Source organism: Pseudopodoces humilis, chromosome 7 (assembly GCF_049639895.1).
Source record: "Pseudopodoces humilis isolate 2021_Gansu_Grassland_sample_001 chromosome 7, ASM4963989v1, whole genome shotgun sequence".
Lineage (NCBI taxonomy): Eukaryota > Metazoa > Chordata > Aves > Passeriformes > Paridae > Pseudopodoces > Pseudopodoces humilis.
In genome coordinates, this window is record NC_142206.1 from 46,383,811 (window position 1) to 46,404,073 (window position 20,263).

General features: G+C 37.4%; 1 protein-coding gene across 2 annotated transcripts in view; it reads right to left on the minus strand.

Annotated features, from left to right (window-relative positions):
- The window catches only part of NRDE2 (NRDE-2, necessary for RNA interference, domain containing), a 28,236-nt gene extending 10,394 nt beyond the window's left edge, over positions 1 to 17,842 (minus strand). The window contains exons 1-8 of one of the 2 annotated variants that reach the window (XM_005520195.3): positions 17,737 to 17,842; positions 13,909 to 14,017; positions 11,655 to 11,873; positions 9,653 to 9,802; positions 6,797 to 7,259; positions 6,199 to 6,601; positions 2,436 to 2,569; positions 310 to 430 (exon numbers count right to left, since the gene is read on the minus strand). In XM_005520195.3, coding sequence (XP_005520252.2) covers positions 310 to 430; positions 2,436 to 2,569; positions 6,199 to 6,601; positions 6,797 to 7,259; positions 9,653 to 9,802; positions 11,655 to 11,873; positions 13,909 to 14,017; positions 17,737 to 17,815 — 1,678 coding nt within the window. In that variant the 5' untranslated portion in view covers positions 17,816 to 17,842. Of the gene's footprint in view, positions 1 to 309; positions 431 to 2,435; positions 2,570 to 6,198; positions 6,602 to 6,796; positions 7,260 to 9,652; positions 9,803 to 11,654; positions 11,874 to 13,908; positions 14,018 to 15,024; positions 15,075 to 17,736 lie in introns of those variants that run through there. The other variant, XM_014250045.2, reaches the window with a different exon arrangement.
- Between the last annotated feature and the right edge of the window lie 2,421 nt (positions 17,843 to 20,263).

Below are 20,263 nucleotides of genomic sequence, written 5' to 3' on the forward strand. Positions count from 1 at the left end.
CCACCAAGTACTCACACCTCTAGCTTTTTCAACATGAAGTGGAGGATATGCCTTTCTCTCCTCTAATTTTTATTGTAGGAAGGACAACAATGTTTCATAAACAATATAGTACATAAAACCTTGAACACATGCTATTCCCTGTGAAGTATGATATATATATATTATCTTGATATCAGTTTTTTTATCTTTGATATCAGATGTTTTTTTAAAACTTGTATGCAACAACATGACAAGAATCAGATTATATAATTCTAATCAAAATGTTTAGAACACATAGACCTACAACTACACATATTGAGACACACATACCAGGCTTAAGAACAACCCAGCCACCCTTTTCCTGTTGGTGCATCCATGCTTTCCAGCCTCTTGCTCCTTTTTCTCCAATTCGTGGTTCTCCACTATCCCAAAAGGGTTCAAAGAATTCCACCTATTGTTTTTGACAGGACCAAAACAAAACATATAGAAAAATAATTGTTGCTGTTGTACAGACATGATCTCTGTCTACTTAGGTTTCACAGACCCTACAAGCATGTATCTGGATATAATTTGTGTATCTGAAGACTTCATTAGATACAGCTTAAGATTCAGCAGGAACAATTGAGTACTTCAGGTACGGATGTGGCACACAAGGACCGTCATCAGCTCCTCTCATGAAAATAAAGATTGTTATAAAAGGTAACAGGCTTAAAAGAAAGCAAAATACTTTTGTGTCTACAGTCCTTTATAGATCTTCCAAGGATAAAGATCCAAAGCTCCCAAGGTGTGGCTTTCAGAACCCTAAACTCCCCTCCTCCCCAACTTCTGTAGGACCATGAAGAATTTGGCTAATGGAATGGTAACTCAATCACACACCTATGGTCAAATCAAAATGTTACAGCTGCACATAAATATGACCGGATTAAAGACAAGAGAAAAATATCAGTAAGGACTTTAATCTTTCAGGTTTGAGGGTGGCCAAAAAAGTCAAGGCACTTTCCAGTGAATCAGAAGTTCAGGGTTCTAGTTCTAGTGACTTTGTCACTGCCAGTATGCAATCAGTTATGTCTAGATTCATCAATCCCTCCTCTGCTTTGTGTATCCTAAACTCTAATGATAATCTCTCACCTATTAAATGCTTCCCCTGTGTATCAACCCTTGGCTCGGACATTGAGATATGATTGTTAATACAAGTATTAACAATAAAATTTACTCCAAGAAAAGCCAAGCATCAACACATGAGAAAATTCCAGGCTTACAGCAAACTGCAAAGTATAATTCTGCTCTTCATGGATTTATTCTTTGCTGCAAGTGAGAAAGTGAACTGTGAAAACAGTACGGAAACAAGTAATTCCAGGCTGAGTCATAACACTTCTGTAGGACAGCAGAATGTGTGATCAGCTGTAAATCTGGCATTTTCCTCTTTTCAAGAGCTGCACTTTCCAACCTAAACATGGTCCTTTTGAATCAAGGCTCCTTTTCATCCTTCTCTAAGATTTTTTAAATACTACAGACAATAATGCAGTTTTTCAAATGACTGGAACTGTAACTACATGTATCTGTGCAACTACACCAAATCCTCCATGATAGCTATTCCTGAACGCTAAATTTTAGCTCTTTAAGAAGACATCACTATTTTTTGACCTGTAAGATTGCTCCATTTGTGGGTAACAGTATTAATCAGGACACCAGATAGAGTCTGCGTTTCTGCGGAAGACAGTGAGGTAAGTGAAGCAAATTCAATTTTTATCCTCTACAGTAGCCCAGCTGCCTAAATGGTGGCCTTTCTACCACTCATTAAAAAGGAAACAGTTCCTAACAGTTCCGTGGGATGATGATATTGGCATCTAAATATTAACTTCCTTATTATTAGTGGGGTGCACGTGCGACATTCTCCTGAACAAATTAAGAGAAAAAATTATTTAGTACTTCAACATTTACCATTATAAGCTGAACAGAATCTCATGGGTCAAATAAAAGGCATTTGAAGGCATGAGAGTGTTCCTAATGTAACCATCAAATGAATGGAAATAGGTAACAGAGAACCTAAGAAACTTTTGCAAAAGCAGTCTGAACAGAAAGATTTAATGTCCTATCAGCCTCTCCATCACCAGTAACAAAACAATAGCATTTTGGGGAAAAAGAAGTAGGGTAAGTGCTAACTAGACACAGACATTGGTCAGCTAGCTCCATTTTTTTCCATTTTTAATTATTAAAAAATATATGAAACTACTGGTTATCACACTTCTATTATATACAGTAAAAGTAGCCATTTGGCCTGTAGTTCCAGAGGACCCACAAGCATTTTTTCAATGCAAGCATCACCTTGAAGAACCTCTAAGTAAGCTGTTAACCAAAATATTTCCCTATGTCCTTAAAAATTCATCAACATTTTTCTGGTACAGCATTTTCTGTAATACATAAAGACACACACCCATTTAAATGGAAATTGCTACCTGTCCCCTTGTTGGCAGATCTTTTACACTGTCAGGTTTAAAGAAGGTGAAGTCAATCAGAGCCTGAAACAAGGACACTGCTTTCTCAGAATGGCCAGCCTGTCTCAGAAAGTGGCATTGCTGAATAAATATAGCTGTAAAGAAAAGAAGATAAAATTTTAGTATTTCAAATTTTGTTGCAAAGTATTTTATTACAGTCCACAAATATAAAAATACATACATGACATGCTGTAGAACATAATTGTTTCGGAACAGTATCAAAATCCAAAATATGAAGAGTAACCAGCACAAATGCATGTCAAAATTGTCAGTTTAATGAACTTTAAGACTGCTCACTTTAAATGTGCCAAAGAGATGATTTTTATTCATGCCATCCATGCACTGTCCTTACTGATAAAAACTTAGACACAATGGTCTGAACTTCACTGTATCCAACATCTGTCAGCATGCCATAGCCCTCTTTGAAGATGCTGGGCGTTATTACAATGCACACAGGAGGTGCTAACAAGAAAAATACTTTTTGCCTCAGTTTTGCATGAGATATTTACATTGATAATATCCTGGCAATGTATCATTTACATTCCCATTGTCATTCCCTTTTTCTTTATGTAAGACTTAAGTTAGGAGAAGTCCAGTCTTCTCGTCAAAATACTACTGCTTAAAAGTAGGGAAAAGCCCTATCCCTCACTCTTCAACAAATTATTTGTCTAACCACTGCCATATCCCTACTGTGCATTGAGCCTCAGTCTCAGCTTCAAAAGGGAAGCAAAGTCCTAGTGTTTCTCTTCATATTCTGAAAAGAGAGTCTTCCACAAAAGAGCTGGAGAAGTAACAGGTATTACAAATACCTCCATGACGCAGCTCAAGGACATTTCAGTGATACTCAATCACTCCAAGTGACACTCAAGTCTTTACATAATAGAAGCCGTTCAAATTGCTTCAAATCATAATCGACTTGCAAAAAACCCCAAGCTCACAAAGAGACAAACAAGTCACTGACAGCTTGTCACTGAAAACAGCAAAAGTGTTCTTTAAATACTACTGTTCCTTCATTAAACACATTGAATTTGGAGGGTTTTAAACAATCCAAATATTTAGGTGTCTAGATGCACACATGTAACAACATAGGTTAGCAGCAACTGCTTTTAATCATGATCTTATATTTAATATATGGGAAATTATTTACTCCTTTTATCTGAATTTAGACATATATCAGATGTATACACATAAAACCTGAATTCAGCCAGACTATACAAACTAGGCATTTAATCCAATTTTTTCTGCAAAGTCAGTGATTATTCCTGCTAAAAAAGACTGAGATTTCTGAAGATATTTAAACAACGAAAACAATTATTATGTTTATAATAGTCTTCCCAAGTATTTTAACTAATTTAGGCTCTGCATCAAACTGACAGTGAAAAACTGTCCTTTACTACTCTCCCAGCTTCAGAGATGAACTTTGATTAAAATACTCTGAATGTAGAAAATGCCTCATCAGGATTTGCTGCCAAACTGGGTGCCAAAAATAAATTACAGTGTAAAATTTCCTGCATTTTAGAAACCAGAAAGGTATTTGAAGAAATGCAAAGATCAGCATTTTCTTTGTGGCAAAAACTGAAAACAGCACGAATACATATCTAATTCTGTCCATGATGCTAAGACACTTCTGCAAATGAAATGACCTACAAGATAAGGATGTTTTTCCCTAACCAGTAGGTATAATTTGAAAAACAGGACTCCCTTTACACAGCAAAACTTAAGAATACTTTATATTCATCTGCTTTACATTAACAGTTCCTAGTAAATTTTAATTATTATAAATTCTTACCTCAAAATTTACGTATAGGCCGATCTACCATTTTAAATTAAGCTTTAACTTTTAAAATTTTTCAATACTTTAAAAAAACACCCACCTATTTCCAAGCAGATAGTACTGCATACTGAACACTAGATGGCACAGTCCCCCACTGTTTAAAATTAGAGCTCTTACACTTTGTCCTTAGCAAAGGTAAAAGGTTGAAGATACAAGCCTAAGGTACACCCTCAGTGCTACTCAACTCATAATTAGATTGTGAAATACCCTGTGTATTTACCTTAATGAACAATTTGGTAACCTTCCTAATAAGTACACTGTCAATTAAAACTCAGCCCAAGAATTACACAGTTGAGTCACTAATAAAGGAATCTCAAATCAAGAGATGTCCCAGTGGAAATTTCTCTAATCCTATCCTCTGAAGAGGAAAAATAAAGTACTTGAGAGTGTTCATAAATAAATAACTATAGGCTTAATACAGAACAACAAGAAGTTGCTTGTTTCCACTCATGAATTTGAGTTCATTTTCATTTTAAGCTATCTATGGATATTGCTAGCAATAAAGTATTTAGAAAAACATCAATCTAATATTAATTAACTTGCTAAAATAACTCTATTAAAAAAAAATTCTCATAGCAGTTGACAAACTGCTTCATGAGTTTGTATTTCATGAGTCACATATGTTCCAATATGTGCAGGAAAATAAAATGAAAGAAAAACCTTCTCATTTCCGAAAACAGATTCTGAGTAAAACCTTTGTCTTGAGAATCATTCATTGTGGTTAGTGTACGAAGTGACTGAAATATTGGAAATCAGAGACAGTAGAAGCAATTAGAAACTATCAGGCTGTACAATATCCACTGGCCAGTAGAGCGTTTTTCCTTTGCAGCACTTTTTCCAGTGCTTGATCCAAGATGAATCAGCCAAAGATTGTATGAGATCTGAACACCTGAAACTAATTGGGTAACCCAGCATCTCAGTCTCTAAGTCCAGACTGGATATTGCATAACATCATTTCTCCAACAGGAATTACAGGACTAGATAAAAACAAGAGGTTTCTTGGACTTTGACACACATGAAAAAAATGGACTCCTCCCTAATAGTCTCTTTTAGATTTAAAACTAGTTTCAAAATGAAAAAAAAACCAAAAAACCACAAAAAAACGAGTCAAAAATATTCATGGTGACATGAATATATTTTCCCCTCCTCAATGTATCCACAGATTGATAATCACAATGACACACCAAGGTAGAGAAATAAAATTGAAATGGATAGGTTAAGTCATGTAGCTCCAAATAAATTTAAAGACCGTGCCAGAACTGAGCATGAACTCATTTCTTCCCTGAATCCACTCCAGCATCCTAACTATGTGACTTATTTTCCTTCCAGGGATAATTATATAATAAATTATAAAGTGGTAGATGTATGCATAGAAGAAATACAAAAGGCATGATCACATGGTATTACAGCTTAGAATTCTCCATCTACAGACTGGGATTCTCAGCAAAATTTCACATCAGACTTGTAATGCTCCTTCTATTCTCTGGATTAAAGAAATCAGTTGTAAAACTTCTGAACAAGAGATAATTACTTGTTTCACAAGTCTCCCTTTTATAAAAGCACATCTTCTGGCTGTTGGCTGTGATTCTCCAGTTTGACATTGTACTATAAACCACTCAGCACATTAGACTTTAATGGATGTTGTATCATAAACTCTTCTGGGGAAGTGAAGGATCTGCTATATCCATATTTGGTTTGAGTATCTGCTTTAATTCTCAGCTAAGAAACCAGGATGCCAGGCATTTTGAAGAAGAAAAGAGAAGAGAAGAAAAGAAATGCCAGGCATTTTGAAGAGAAGAAAAGCTTCATGCAATACATAGAAAATCTGCTCTTAATGCAGTTAGCTCCTATGAAGACCAATCTGACCATAATATGCAGAAAGAACCTTACCCAGCATAGCTTCTTCTGTGCCAGGCAGCAGAGGATGGGATACCATGCTGCCATCCTGTACAGCTGCCAGTGTTGTCAAACATTTTCCATAGAGACTGTTGATCTTTGAAACAGAAAAGGTAGTGAACTGACTTTGACAGAACAGAAGGTATTTCTTCCACATCTCTGGATTATTGGGATGTAAAAAAATCAGCTTCTGCCATTCTTTGATCAAAGCTGGTGGTTCCCAGAATTCTGTGCAAAGCTTCAGCCTGGCAAGTTTCAGATCAACATTACTTGGATTGCTTTCAATTGCCCTCTCTAAAATGGCCAGTTTCTTTTCCAAGATTAACTTGAGTGATTTTCTCCTTGATTCCTGCTCTCCCCTACTGCCGTAAGGGCTAGGTCCTCTCATTAATTCATCCTAAAACAAAAAGAAACATCACTACAACCTTAGGAAGAGCAATCACTACAATCACAAGCATGCTGACATTTGTGAAGATGAGTTAACTCATTCTTCACCAACAAAAGATATATAGTTCTAAACAAACGAAATTACAATATAATGCTCATGTATTTATTACTTATTATAAGCAACAATGTCCATTAGAATACATACCTGAAAGGAAATAAATTCCATCCAAGCATTAACATCTCTTGGGTTTTCTCTGACTTTCTTGTTATATTCTTCTACTTTTGCCATTAGAACAGAGTTCATGTTTATCCCAGGCTCTTCAATTGCTTGCCGTGTATTTACAGACTCACTGTCTGCAGTCTTGGACCCTTTTCCTTGTAGCCACATTGTGGTTGATGGATCATAAATCCCAAGAGGATTTACTTCTGCTGTGTCAGAAGAATTGTCAGATTCCACTTGGGAAACTGGTATAAAAGCAGGTGGATCAGATGGAGAATTTTTATTATGAACAAGAATCCCATCTGTGTTCAGCATCTTGACATTGCTCTTTGTAAAGTAACGCTCAGGTCGACTCTGTGCTTGCTTCCTTTTTGATGCAGAACTGTCCCAAGTTATACAGTGTTTCTTTGCATCCATGCCAAGACAGGACTCTCCTTTCCTTTTATACCTTGGAAGGGAAAATACAATTAGACATCTTCTGAAATACACATTAGAAAAGATACCTCCTTTTTGAAAGAAATACTTGCAAATTAACCCAAATGATGTATGCATAGACTTTCAAAAGTTTAAGAACCTGGTAAATTTCTGTTTATTTAAGACTTCAATTTATAAATTCTTTCAGCACCTGAAATGATGATTCTACTATCATACTAAGCTTCTTCTGAGTTCAATAATATATGTCATACTCAAGCAGAAGAAAGCCCTTTTTCCTTTCCATCATTTTAAGACATGTACACAAACCTGGAGAAAGAACAGACATTATTTAGGGTTACTTAGATTAGATTATTTTAAACTGAAAATGAGACACCGGTTGTTCAGTAATTTCCTTCTGCATCCCTAACCCTCTGTCCATTTTATATACCAAAAAGTGGAGAGGAGTGTGAAGAGAAAAAGAGAGGCTATGTTCATAAAGGCCACAATAATCCCATGGACTAAGACAGGAAAATACCATCTTCAAATATTACCAAGAATTAAATTTCAGTGGTAGATATAGTGACATGCAATGCTAAACTAATACTTTTCATCTCAGAAAATAGCTGACAATCCAAAGGTGATAGAAATTTGAAACAAATTGTAACCAGGCAATTTTATTGCAAAGGCCTAAAATGCTACAAAAATATAACCCACAAATTCTTCCTCCTCCACAAATAATTATATACAGTATACAGCAAACAATTTTCTTGAGAAAATCAAGAAGTGCATACACATAATGCACGAGCCAATTTCAGGCTCCTTTGGATGGGCTTCTGTATTAATGCAAGGAAATGTTCTGAAGGGTCATCACAGTACCAGTAACTCACTAAGGATATCAAATGTGCAATTTCATCTGTACTAACTTGAAATGTAGCATTGCATAGTACAGACACATTTTACTACAACATTTGGGTGAAATCTGTTTGCTAAGAAAATACCTAAGAAAATACCTGTAGCTTTTTTTTTTCTTACAAGGGTATCAAACTACTCAAGTAAGTAAACTTCTTGAGCAATCTAGTATGAAATAATCAATACCTTCACTTCCCTTTCAGACACAGAAACAGAACAATAGAGACCAAAAAGAGCACTTGCCCAAAGACAATTTATAGCACAACCTGGGATTTCTGACCTCAAAAACATACCTTTGAATCTGCCCCATGCTGCCACCTACAGATGGCCCTGTAGTTTGCTACACAGAGAATGTTTTTAAAAACAATGAAAATCATGCACATGATACCCATTATTTCATACCATCTTTTGCCTTTTAAAACACTTATCCAAGAATTATAGAATGGTTTGGGTTGGAAGGGGCCTTACAGATGATCTCATTCCAACCCCATGGGCAGAGACACCTTCTATTAGATTAGGCTGCTCAAAGCTCCTTCCAACCTGGCTACAGGAACACTTCCAGGGATGGGGCATCCACGTCTCTGGGCAGCCTATTCCAATGCCTCACCACCCTCACAGTAAAGAATTTCTTCCTAATATTCAATCAAAACCTATTATTTTCAGTTTAAAACCATTTCCACATGTCCTGTCACTACATGCCCTTATAAAAGTCCTTCTCCATCTTTCTTGTAGGCTCCCTTTAGGTACTGGATGGAGCCTTCTCTTTTCCAGGCTGAACAACTCCAATTCTCTCAGCCCTTACTCATAGGAGAGGTGCTCCAGCTCTCTGAAATCAACCTGGTGACCCTTCTCTGGACTCATTTCAAAAGGCTGATGTCCTTCCTGAGCTGGGGACTACAGAGCAGGATGCAGCACTCCAGGTGGGGTATCACCAGCGTAGCGTGGATGGGCAGAATCCCCTTCCTTGTCTTGCTGGCCACACTGCTTTGGATGCAGCCCAGGATAGAACTAGCTTTCTGGGCTGCCAGCACATATTTCCAGCTCATCATCCACTTGCTCTCATCAACCAGTACCCCCAAGTCCTCCCTGGCAGGGCTGCTCTGATCTGTTCATCCCCCCAGCCTGTGTTGATACCCGGGGTTGCACTGACCCAGGTGCAGCAGCTTGCTATTGTTAAATCTCATGAGGACCCCCTTGCTGAGCTTTCTCAGGTCCCTCCAGAGGCCATCCTGTCCTTCAGGAGCGTTAACTGCACTACTCAGCTTAGTGTTGTCAAACTTACTGAGAGTGCACTTGATCCTGCTGTCCATGTCACTGACGAAGATCACATTAGATAGCGCTTGTCCCAGTACAGACCCCCTACGGATATCACTTGCCACTGACACTGGCCCAACACCAAGTCAAATTTTGAAATAAGCTACTCAGTTATCTTTTCTCATCTTCTATGTAAAAATGTTGCAGACAGACTCCAGTGACTCTGTGATAGTTTGGATACCAACTGGGAACAACGTTCTGTACCTTGCTATGTCCCCGCAATACAAGGATTTGTAGGCCCAGTTTGCAGGGTCTGGTTTCTTGTCTATCCGGAAGGTGTCTGCCGTGGGGGCCTGGATATCATCAAGCCAGATAGAGCGACTGCTGGTAACATTTGATGCCTTCTTACCTAGACTGCAGACAAGGAAAAGGAGGATATTCTAAGCATTTGTGCACATATTCAGCTTTTACATAACCAAATAAACATTGCATTTCTGTAGTTTTTAATAATTTAACTTACTCAAAGTCATTGTATGTGATCCACTCTTAAAAGCCAGTCCCACACTTTGAAAAAAACAATTAGAAAGACACTAATAGAACCATCAAATTAAAACACCAAAAGTCCTTGCTCTTCCAAAAACTGAATTTATGATTATGAAAGGTAATAACTGATTTAACCAATCAATCCAATCAATTGCTTGGCACACCGTAATCCAAAAGCCACACAGTACTACTTCCAAAATGTACTTTTATCTTCCAAAACTTACTTTGATGTTACAATCAAGAAAAAGACAATAATCTGTAAGGGGATTGACTAGATGTAATTATACCCATGCATTTGATTAAACAGTGTGTATCAAAGTGGTTTATGGATTACAGTTATACAAATGAACTTAAGTGTAAATTGCCACCTACCTCTGAACTGTAGATAACTATGAATTTGCAATCTGAAATTACGCTACAAATATGTGAGTTTTAGAGTCTTGAAAAATTTTCTAAAATTTCACACCACTTTTCACATTCAGAGCAATTTTGTAGTTCAGGTTGCAAAACCAGTCTTTTGAAAATTCAGTATTCTCTCAGCATCAACAATTTATGGAAAGTAGTAAAAAAAGACACCATGAAAGAACTTCAACATTTTTATTTGGGGAAAGCACTGGCTGGCTGGCCCAACCTAGCAAACAGCTTATGAACCACACCTAGGCACCCTTCCACCACACATGAGTGATGGGACACAGCAGAATGGGCTTAGCACTCAAGTAATTTTTACTGTCCTTCCTCATAGTCAAGGAAGCCTTAGCCACCACAATCCAATAAAAGTTATCATAAAGGAGGAACCATGTGTGGCTAGAAGGATCAGACAACATCTTCAGTACCTCTGCCACTCTTCCACAGGGAAAAAATGTTACCTTATCACAGACACATCCCACAAATCTGAGATTTCAGCTCCTGATTAATGCCCCCTGAGAAAAATAGTAAATTGGGGGAAATTCAATGACTACCCAGTCAACATAAATTGTAACAACTCCTCAGTGTCACCAAATCCTCAGGAGTAGTTGCAGTGTGGTGAATCAGAGCCAGAGCTGCTGATCCCAAAGAAAACACAGGAACCAGAGAATCAGGAGAGGCAAAACAGCTGCTCAAACTAGCAAATATGGAGAGAACCAGAAGAAGGTGACTCACAGCCATCTTGATAGGGCCACCTTGAAATGTTAAAAACCCAACAGCCTGAGGAAAGCCCAGCTAGGTATGCCAAACCTGGATAATCGCTATATTCACAGAACCTCTTTTGCTGCCCAAAGATCATGATAGTCACTACGTGCCTATTTTTTTGTTCCATAAAAAATAACATCTCCACTAATTACACAGTACTTTAGAGCCCCTGGAATTAATGAATATTTCACAACACAATTTTGATTGTTCAAATTCTCACACAGAAATATTACAAGCAGAAAGTATGAAGCAAAATATATGGATATAAAAGAAATATTAAATCATATAACAAATTTTGTCTTAAAATTTTAACTTTGTGAGGAGGAAGTTACATTACAAGACAAACCCAATCACATATTAAGATTTTTGCACCAATTGAGAATGTTTAATGCAATTGCTCTCCAAAACCTCACAAAAGATCTGTGAAAGGGAACAAGATGCTTACAAAAACTGAAGCCTCTACATGACTTATGAGTGGTAAAAATTTCAATTGAAGAGACAAGTACAAGAACACAATGAATTTACATCTTGCATAGTGTTAATATATACATACTTTGCTGCTGCTTCCTTTTCACTACTTTTGCCACTTCCTTTGTCCTTGGTGTGCTTAGTGTCCACATCCGATTCGCTGCTACTGGAATCTCCTTTGGTTTTCTTTTTTGTCTTCTTATTGTGATGATGCTTTTTCTTTTTCTTTTTCCTTTTCTTACTTGTCTTTTTCAGACTCTCATCTGTATCACTCTCCTCTGACAACTCAGATCTTGAAGAAGTCCTGCTTGGAAAAAAGTATATACATTTATATTTACCTATACAGCTAAGCAGTAAAACTGCTTAAGTTAAGGAATACCACTGTAAGAAAGTTCAGAACATTTTACTCCTCATCTTTATTCTCCCTGTATATTTTTGAGAAGGTAGCAGTAACATATACTGCAAAAGTGATATAAATCTGCATTAAATCACAATTATATTTTTTGGCTATTGGAATTACTGACAACCAGTCTTAATGTTCTAATTGTCAAGGCATTTTGATGTGTGATTTGTACAAATATCCATCTGTTAACATTGCCAAATTAATGAAGATGACCAAGATGATAAAAATTTCCTAACTTTGCTAAACAACTTAAGCCAAAAGACTTGAGAAATCTTTCACTGCGGCCTGCAAAAGAAAAAAGTCTGAATTTTTTTCCCTGTTTTTTATGACTTATACAAGAAGTATCAAACCCACACTTTTAAAATCACTTCCAGATTAAAAGAATCACATTTACCAATCAAGAAACATTTTTTGATGACTACTGAATAATGTTATCATATAATACAGCATAATGCAATAAATAACACTGTGTACAACAGACAACCAAGCAATTGAGAGACCACACAAAGGACACAGAGTTCTGGTAAAACAAATGTATATTGCTGTACATACCACAAAAATTCCCACACCTAGTAGTCAAATGAATAATGGAGGTCTTCTCTAACCCTTAGTTAAAGCACAAAGTCTTTAAACTTTTTTTTTTTCTGCAATCTTTCAATAAAAGAAAGGAGTGACAACTCTCAGTATTCCTAATATGCCAATAGAAGAAAATATTGTATTTCAGAAAAAAGGCATCTCGAGCAACAGACCTGACACAGTTTTTTTAAGGACCCTAAGGAAGAAGAAACCAAAGAATAACCATTAGCAGATCTTTAAAACAAACCCTTTCAAAACCACCAACTAGGTTGGAGCAGTTAGTTTTTACTAAACTGAGATAAAACCAATTAGTTTTTATTAAAAAACAAACATCCAAGTAATAGGCAAAAAAAAAACCCCAAGCAACAAACACCCAAACATTTTTCTGCACACTATTTTTTGACAAAGTCCTTTTCAAAGATAAAATTAATAGGGTGGGTTTATTATGTCATTCTGTCTGATGGTAACTTGCAAAATCCTTAGCTTTATGACATTAAAATCCTAAAAACATTTGAAGAAACACAGCAGAATATATGATTGATAAAAAATCATACATGCATTTCAAACACACAATGCATGTAAATGCAAGACTAAGTACAGAAAAAGATGTACTTAGGTGTGCTTGGTATTATAAAGATATTCTCTATCATGTATAGCAACAATTATCATAGACAAGGGAGATTGTGTCAAATTAAAAGTGACTAAGGTTTTGAACTTGACAACTACAACCTGACTGCATTCACTATTGAGTGCTAATTACAGTGTAGATAAGCCAAGTATAGCAACTAGTCCAGGGAACTAATTTAAACCAATTCTTCAGCAAACCTGGCTGCTTAAAGCTCCTTTCTGTGAAAGGATAAAATCACCCACTTCAGCTGACCAGCATGTTCTACAGTCACACTCAACCAGATACAGGTAATATTTAATTAGTTCACATCAGCAACTGTTTTTCAAAAAGCAAAAAGTCAGCTGTGGTTGATTTCTCTGGTTTCCACATAAAAATCATAAAGATGATGCTTAATCTTTACATTATTTTAAGGGTCACTTTAGACATTCAAAAGCTAATGAAGAATCATGATTGCTCAGTTCCCTCTCCATTCCAAAATAACAATCATTTAAATGCTGGTCTGAGAAAAAGAAAATGGGAATGTAATTGCATACATACAATTTCTCATTATTTTGAGTTAAAGGACATGGAAGCATTATTCATTCTTTTACACACGACTCAGTTCAGGCATTTTTAAATACTGAACAGTAGAATGAAAAACAGCTTTTAGCTTCTGAATTTGGTCTCATATAACAAAAGGTAAGAAGTACAAAAGAAAGAGGCTATTTCCAAAGACATTGAAGTACACTCTACCTTATTAATGGTGATTTTTCAGGAATGAGATTGGCAACTTCTGTAGTGCGCTGGTGCAGTAATAATGCGTCCTCTGCAGAGAAGCTTGGGTTACTAAGCCAGTCTAACTCTGTAGGTAACAAAAAGTGAGACCAATACAAATTAGCTTGCTGTTTTCTTTTAAGCTGGGGGTTAATTTAGTCAGCAGACAGTTAAATTCACAGTAAATGTCACTTAGTCATGTGAAATAATTGAGCATATTGGAAAGCACTCCATGAAATTTTCATTTAGCTCATACTGAAAGCAGATTCCATGTTTAATAGACAGCTCTGTACATAAAAAAATAATCTTTCCAAAAATCATTTTTATGATTTAAAAGTTCTAGTTTTATATATAGACTATATAAATTTGTTATATAAGATAATCTACTGTATCATATTTACTACTATATATCAATTATACATAAATTTCTACATACAATATAGAATAAAATTAGTTACATATTCAAAAAGTGAAATTAAAAAAATTCAGAAAGGCATAATTAAACAAAAGGTATAGTTAATGAATGTTTTAAAGCTTATACAAACTTACAAAAGTGTGCTTTACTGACTGCAAATTATACTGACAATTTTATCCATCCACTACTGATAAGAATATTCAAGTGGCCAAAACATGTCACTGGATTCTCAGTTCTCTAACCACTGAAACATCATTAGACCTTTCAACAGTGTGAAAGGAAGCCATTTGATTCTAATTTGGATGCACTAGTCAGCATTAAGTATTCTGCATCTATACCTCTGCATTTCAGTCACCAGATAAGATCAGACACTGATACAATGTGAAAGGGATATTTTTTGTCATAATTTTACTGATATTAAAAGTTTTATAATGACTTTCACAGAGTTTTCATTTCTAGAATTCTTTTAAGCATGTGAAATCTCTTAGCTATTAAACAACATAAGTAATTTTGCGCAAATACAGAATTTAACAGCAGCAGCCCTCCAGTGCCACACTGACAGAGACAACATAAGGACCAAATCTGGTCTCCTTGCCTCTCCTCCCTGCTCTTTACAATCATTTTTTGCCTGAGTGTTCTTCCTGTCACATTCTTGTCTTTGTGCTCTTGACTGCACTGACCTGTACTCCTTAAACAGCATGAACTCATTGTCTGTCAAGCTATGTAACTCTCCTCCTTCTAAAGTATTTCTTTCAGAAACAGAATTTTGGTATGAAAAGCTTTCTTCTGTCTCATGTCCCTGAGTTGTCACCACAAAAGGACTAAAAGCAGAGTAGGCTGCAAAACAAGTTGTTAACCTAAGTTAAACACATCAAAAAATACATAAAATAAAGCAAAGTCAGAGTTTGTGTTTCCCAGGAGTCCAACCCCATTACAAAAGGCCCCGTGAGGAGTGATCACCTCCCTGGCTCCTGAACCTTCATCTTTGTGCATGGGAGAATCCAAAATTCATGGCACTGTCAAAACCAAAACACACTTCCCATGACCAGCCCAACCAATATGCTGCAGAACACCACTATGCACCATTTCCCAGCCTGTTCCTGCAGCTTGGTTCTACCTAAGCAGATAAGATCAAATTGCACCTTTAATGCATTGAAGAATCACTCCACAACCTCTGTGGCTACAGCAGGGAAGTTCAGAATTCTCCAAGTACAGTATTTTCTGAAGAATTTAATCAAATTGACCTAATATTCAGAAAGAAATGAGCAATTTTTGCCATTATGCAACATGCAAGTTCAAACCGCCTGTAAATAATCTCAAGTGAATCAGTTAGCTGGATACAAGCAACTCAAACATCACAATGCATTCCACACTATCTCTTCACTTGTTAGTTTTTTTTCTTGTGGAATGTCTAAGAAGTTTATAATTTTTGCAGAGCAAATATAAAAGACCTATTTTTCAATAATATGCATGTACTTGTTACATGTTTATGAGCACAACAGCAGCAGCAATCCAATGACATTCTCTTTATACCTTCTCAAGCAAAAAGAAAAATTAAAAATTTACAGTGCATGTAGAGAGACAATTTTTAAGAGTTACACAAAGCCTTTTGTTGCCTCTCAGGATCCTGAACATCCACTTTCAACAAAATTCACTGCATCATCTGACCTACAGCATAGTTCAGACTGCAAATATAAAATGATGCACATTATGCTTACTAATGCCAGCAGGGTTACTTATTACCACTGCTCTCTTCATGGCTACAGATAAATTTGCAATTTATCTTCCACCAAACGGTAATTAAGCTTGACAACATAATTGTAACAAAGCATATAGAAAATTGCAGCACTCTAGGGGCTGCTGCAACTCAGCAATTGGGCAGCTTAGGAAGCATAAGCACCGCTTCTGTTTCTGTTTCAGACGTCACTTTCACTTCAGAAACAGTTTGGGAAGGTTTTTAAAAGTATGAGGCAGAGTGGTTGGCTGCATGAAACATGACCAACATATATACATTATTCAACCTTTACAATAAAGCTACCAAGCAGTCCTAAATGTCTGCTAAAGGCACCTTAGTTTTACACATTAAAATCAAAATACTCTGGGATCTCTGTATTATGATGCACTTTGGCTTCACATCAGCTCTGAGCAGAGAACCATCTATCAGAGAGACAGATGCCTGTCAAGTTCTCAAGTTCTCACAAGCTGAATGTGTGAAATTTGATATACACCACCATAAATGTGGTTGTGAGTTAATATTTAATTTTTACAACTCACATTAAAATGTCGTTGCCAACAACAAAGTACAATATTTATTAAAACATAAACCAAACAAGTTACGTTCCAGTTTTGTCAATAATTATCACACAAAAAGCTTCCAGTATACCAAAATTTAAGCCATAAGAAGTGCTAACAACTGAAATCGGGATCCATAAGTCAGTCTTACATCTTTTTCTGTATAAACTGATCTTCCAGAAAGGTTACCTGAAGCTACATAGGCTACCATAACAAACTTAAAGGCTAAATTCCCAAAGTTTTAAAGTATAACCAAAGTCTTATTACCAGAGAATTTTATTGTATATCTGCCTGACAGAACAGCTCCTCTATTCCTAGAAGTTGTAGTTTGGGATCTTATGTTCACTACTCCCTACACCAAGTGTCATTACCAGAAAGGGTCCTAAATGCAGCTAGAACATCTCTGTACTGGCAGAGTGAGTATCAACCATTTTTATGCCATCGGGGTAGTGCAGAAGTGGTTAAAACTAGAAGCTAATGCACCATATCGACTGGACCAAACATACAAGAAATTTAACCTAGGTAAATAATTGTTTGATTTCCCTTCGCCGTGGTGTCTAGAGAATGGGCAGATTTAAGGGTGGTAAAACCTGGCAAGCAAAAGGAAAGGTTAGTCCAAATCCTGTTCAGTAGAATTAATAAACGCAGTACCTACTTCACCACTTGCCATTACACCAGAAAGTGTTATTTATTTTAATACTATTATTTATTTTTTAAAAAGTATCACTCTCTAGACAACAACTACAACAGTCAATGTAGGCAATGAATCGTGATCTCACTTGCAACCTTCCAAAAAAGTCCTTTACAACTATGATTTGGCTTAATAAGCAAGAAATTAAAACACTTTTCAAGACAGCCAAAGCCAGTGGGGAAAGAAGGAAAAACAAAAATAAGAAAATAATAAAACCAACAACCAAAAACCCCCGTGCCGCGCTCCTCAGCCTCCGGTACGAAGGTTAGGGGCCGATGGGCCCGACCCGGCGGCGGCACCGCCCCCGCCGCCGCTCCACAGCGGGGCGAGGCACTGCCGGAGCGGGGCCTCGTGTGCCGAGGGCTGCCGGAGAGCTGCTAAGGGAAAGACGGTTCTCCCAGGACTTTACCTCTCGTGGAGCCCTCGGAGCTGCCGGCGGGGGGCTCCCCGGGCTGGGCGGCCCCGGCGAAGGCCGGGAACAGCGCCATGTCTCGGCCGCCGCCGCCGCCCCCCGCCCGAGCTGCCGGCGGCAAGATGGCGCCGCGGCGCCGAGCGGGCTGGGAGCGGTAGTTCTTCCGCCCGGCCCCAAGATGGCGGCGGGGTGGGGGTGGGGTCGGCGCTGGCGGGCGGCTTTCTGTGGGGTTCGCGTATTGTGCGCCCTCCGCCGCCGCACTGTGGGACTGGAGCAGGGAACTGCTGCGGGAAGAGGTGGGATGCAGTTTCTAGAGACAGCCCTTCCTTCCCTCCACCCTCATCCCTCATGAAGCTCTCCGGGACGGAACACCCGAGCGATGTCTCTCTCCAGAGACTGGAATGCTCAGCTGTGTAAAAGACGATGCTGTAAGAGGCTCCGCGGCCTTTCTGTTGATAATCAATGTAGGCCTGGAGACCCATGTGACCTGGCAGCCTGTCCCAGCACCGCCAGCGAGGGCACGGGGCACAAATAACCTCCTGCAGTCGGGCCTGCCTCAGCCTCCTTACCGGGGAGTCACCCAGCATGTCTGATAGCATCCCTGAGCCTGCCCTCCACAAAGGAACTGGAAAAATAATTTTTTATGCTTTTACACTTTGTTCTTTCTTGGACAGGATGTTCAGCTTCTTAATTGTGTATTGTCTGAAACAGTACTTCCTTTTTTTTTTTTTTTTTTTTTCTCTCTAGCCAATGCCTGATTCTTGCATTATGAGGAAAAAATAAGCACCCTATTCACTTTTTCTGCAAAATTTTGTACCCTATTAATATACTTAAGTATTTCCCTTCCTGGACTGAAAAGTTTGCCTTTTTTCTTTGTATGGTAAAGCCATTACATAATAGTCTCCTTGTTGAATTTCTTTAGTTTTTCTAATTCTTACACTAATACTTATGCATGACAAGAATTTCATGTAATGAATTTCACATACAGAGAGTTTAAGGATTATATGGAATTATGATGCCTGGTTTGTTTTGTGCTCCTTTTCCAGTGCCTTCTGATCATTCTGTTAAGCTTTTGTCTTCTCCTGAGCTCCAGTATCTGTCAAGAGACCATTTGTGATTGGTAAAAGATAACAGGTAACTACTGTGTGTAGATGATAGGAATAGCTTCCCTATACTCACTGCTTCAGATCTACCACACTGATTTTTTTTGTCATTTTATAATTCATCTTTTAAACACTTCAGTGACCTTTCTCAATCAGATTTCCAGTTGGTTGCTGTGAATACCTTTGCACCATCTGCGCACTTTGTCAACTGTATGGTCACTTCATTTGCAGCCTTTTTTCAGATGTTGATGACTTTATCCTTTAGAAAATTCTAAAACTATTTCTTAATCATTGTTTCCTACCTTTAGTTTATTATTAGTCCATAAAATGCTATTCGTCACCCAGAGATAAGTATGAAAGTACAGAGAGAAGAGGATTCAGAACAAGACGGTGATCATGGACACTGGTAGTCTGGAAGTCATCAAATGAGTGGGGCCTGATTGCCAACTTGGAAAGTTTGGCTTTAAGTGTACAGTCACTTACTGATGTGGAGGCAAGTTTTTGTTCAGGTATGTTACCATCCATGAAGTGTTGGCATTAGAATATAGAAACATTAGAATATAGAAAATATAGTATGTAATGTATAGAAATATGTATCTACCTAGAACTGATACAGAAGATAGGGAAGAAATCTAAAAGAAGCACCTTACCAATTTTGAAGAGAGAATTAAAAAATAATTACCTTGCCACATGCACTTTTAGTCTTTATCCTGAGAACAGAAAACTTATGTAATTTTGCAATCTGCAGTTGTCTTTCTGTCTGCCTGGCATAATTTCTCCAGGTAGTTTTAGAACTCATGATCAGTATCAACCAATTTAAAAGAGAGTTACAGGTTATTACATTACTGCAAATCAAATTAAAACAGGTCAGAACTCAGTGGATTCTAAGTGGGAGCAAAACTCCAGTGTGTGTGCAGTTCACAATGGGAGACTGACCTGAGAAAGTTGAGTCAGAACTCTCCTGTTCTTGGAAATATTTGTTACAATCATACATGGATAGTTCCTGAAATCTGTAAATGCATACTTCAGCAATGGGAAAACTACTACCTATCTACAGAAGAATAATTATTTCTCTCTTATGAGTGAGACTCAAAGCCCTTTCAAGCTTTTGATGCTCTAGTGCAAGATAAACAAAACAGATTTAATAAAAAAGCATTCAGTTTATTTGCTGAATGTCATTTTTCACATTGTCTCTGAGCTGCTCACAGTGATGGTAGCTAATGGCTTCTAAAAAAGAGAATACAGAAAATATGCTTTTTGAGAGTAAAGCAAATGAACAGAGTTTATAAGAATCCCAAACACAGATTTATGCCATGTCCCTGAAAGTTATACCAAATTATGACTAAAGAGAAGGATACATTAACAGTTTTATTGTTACCATACATCTGTCACTGTGACAAAGAAAAACCCCAACCAAACGT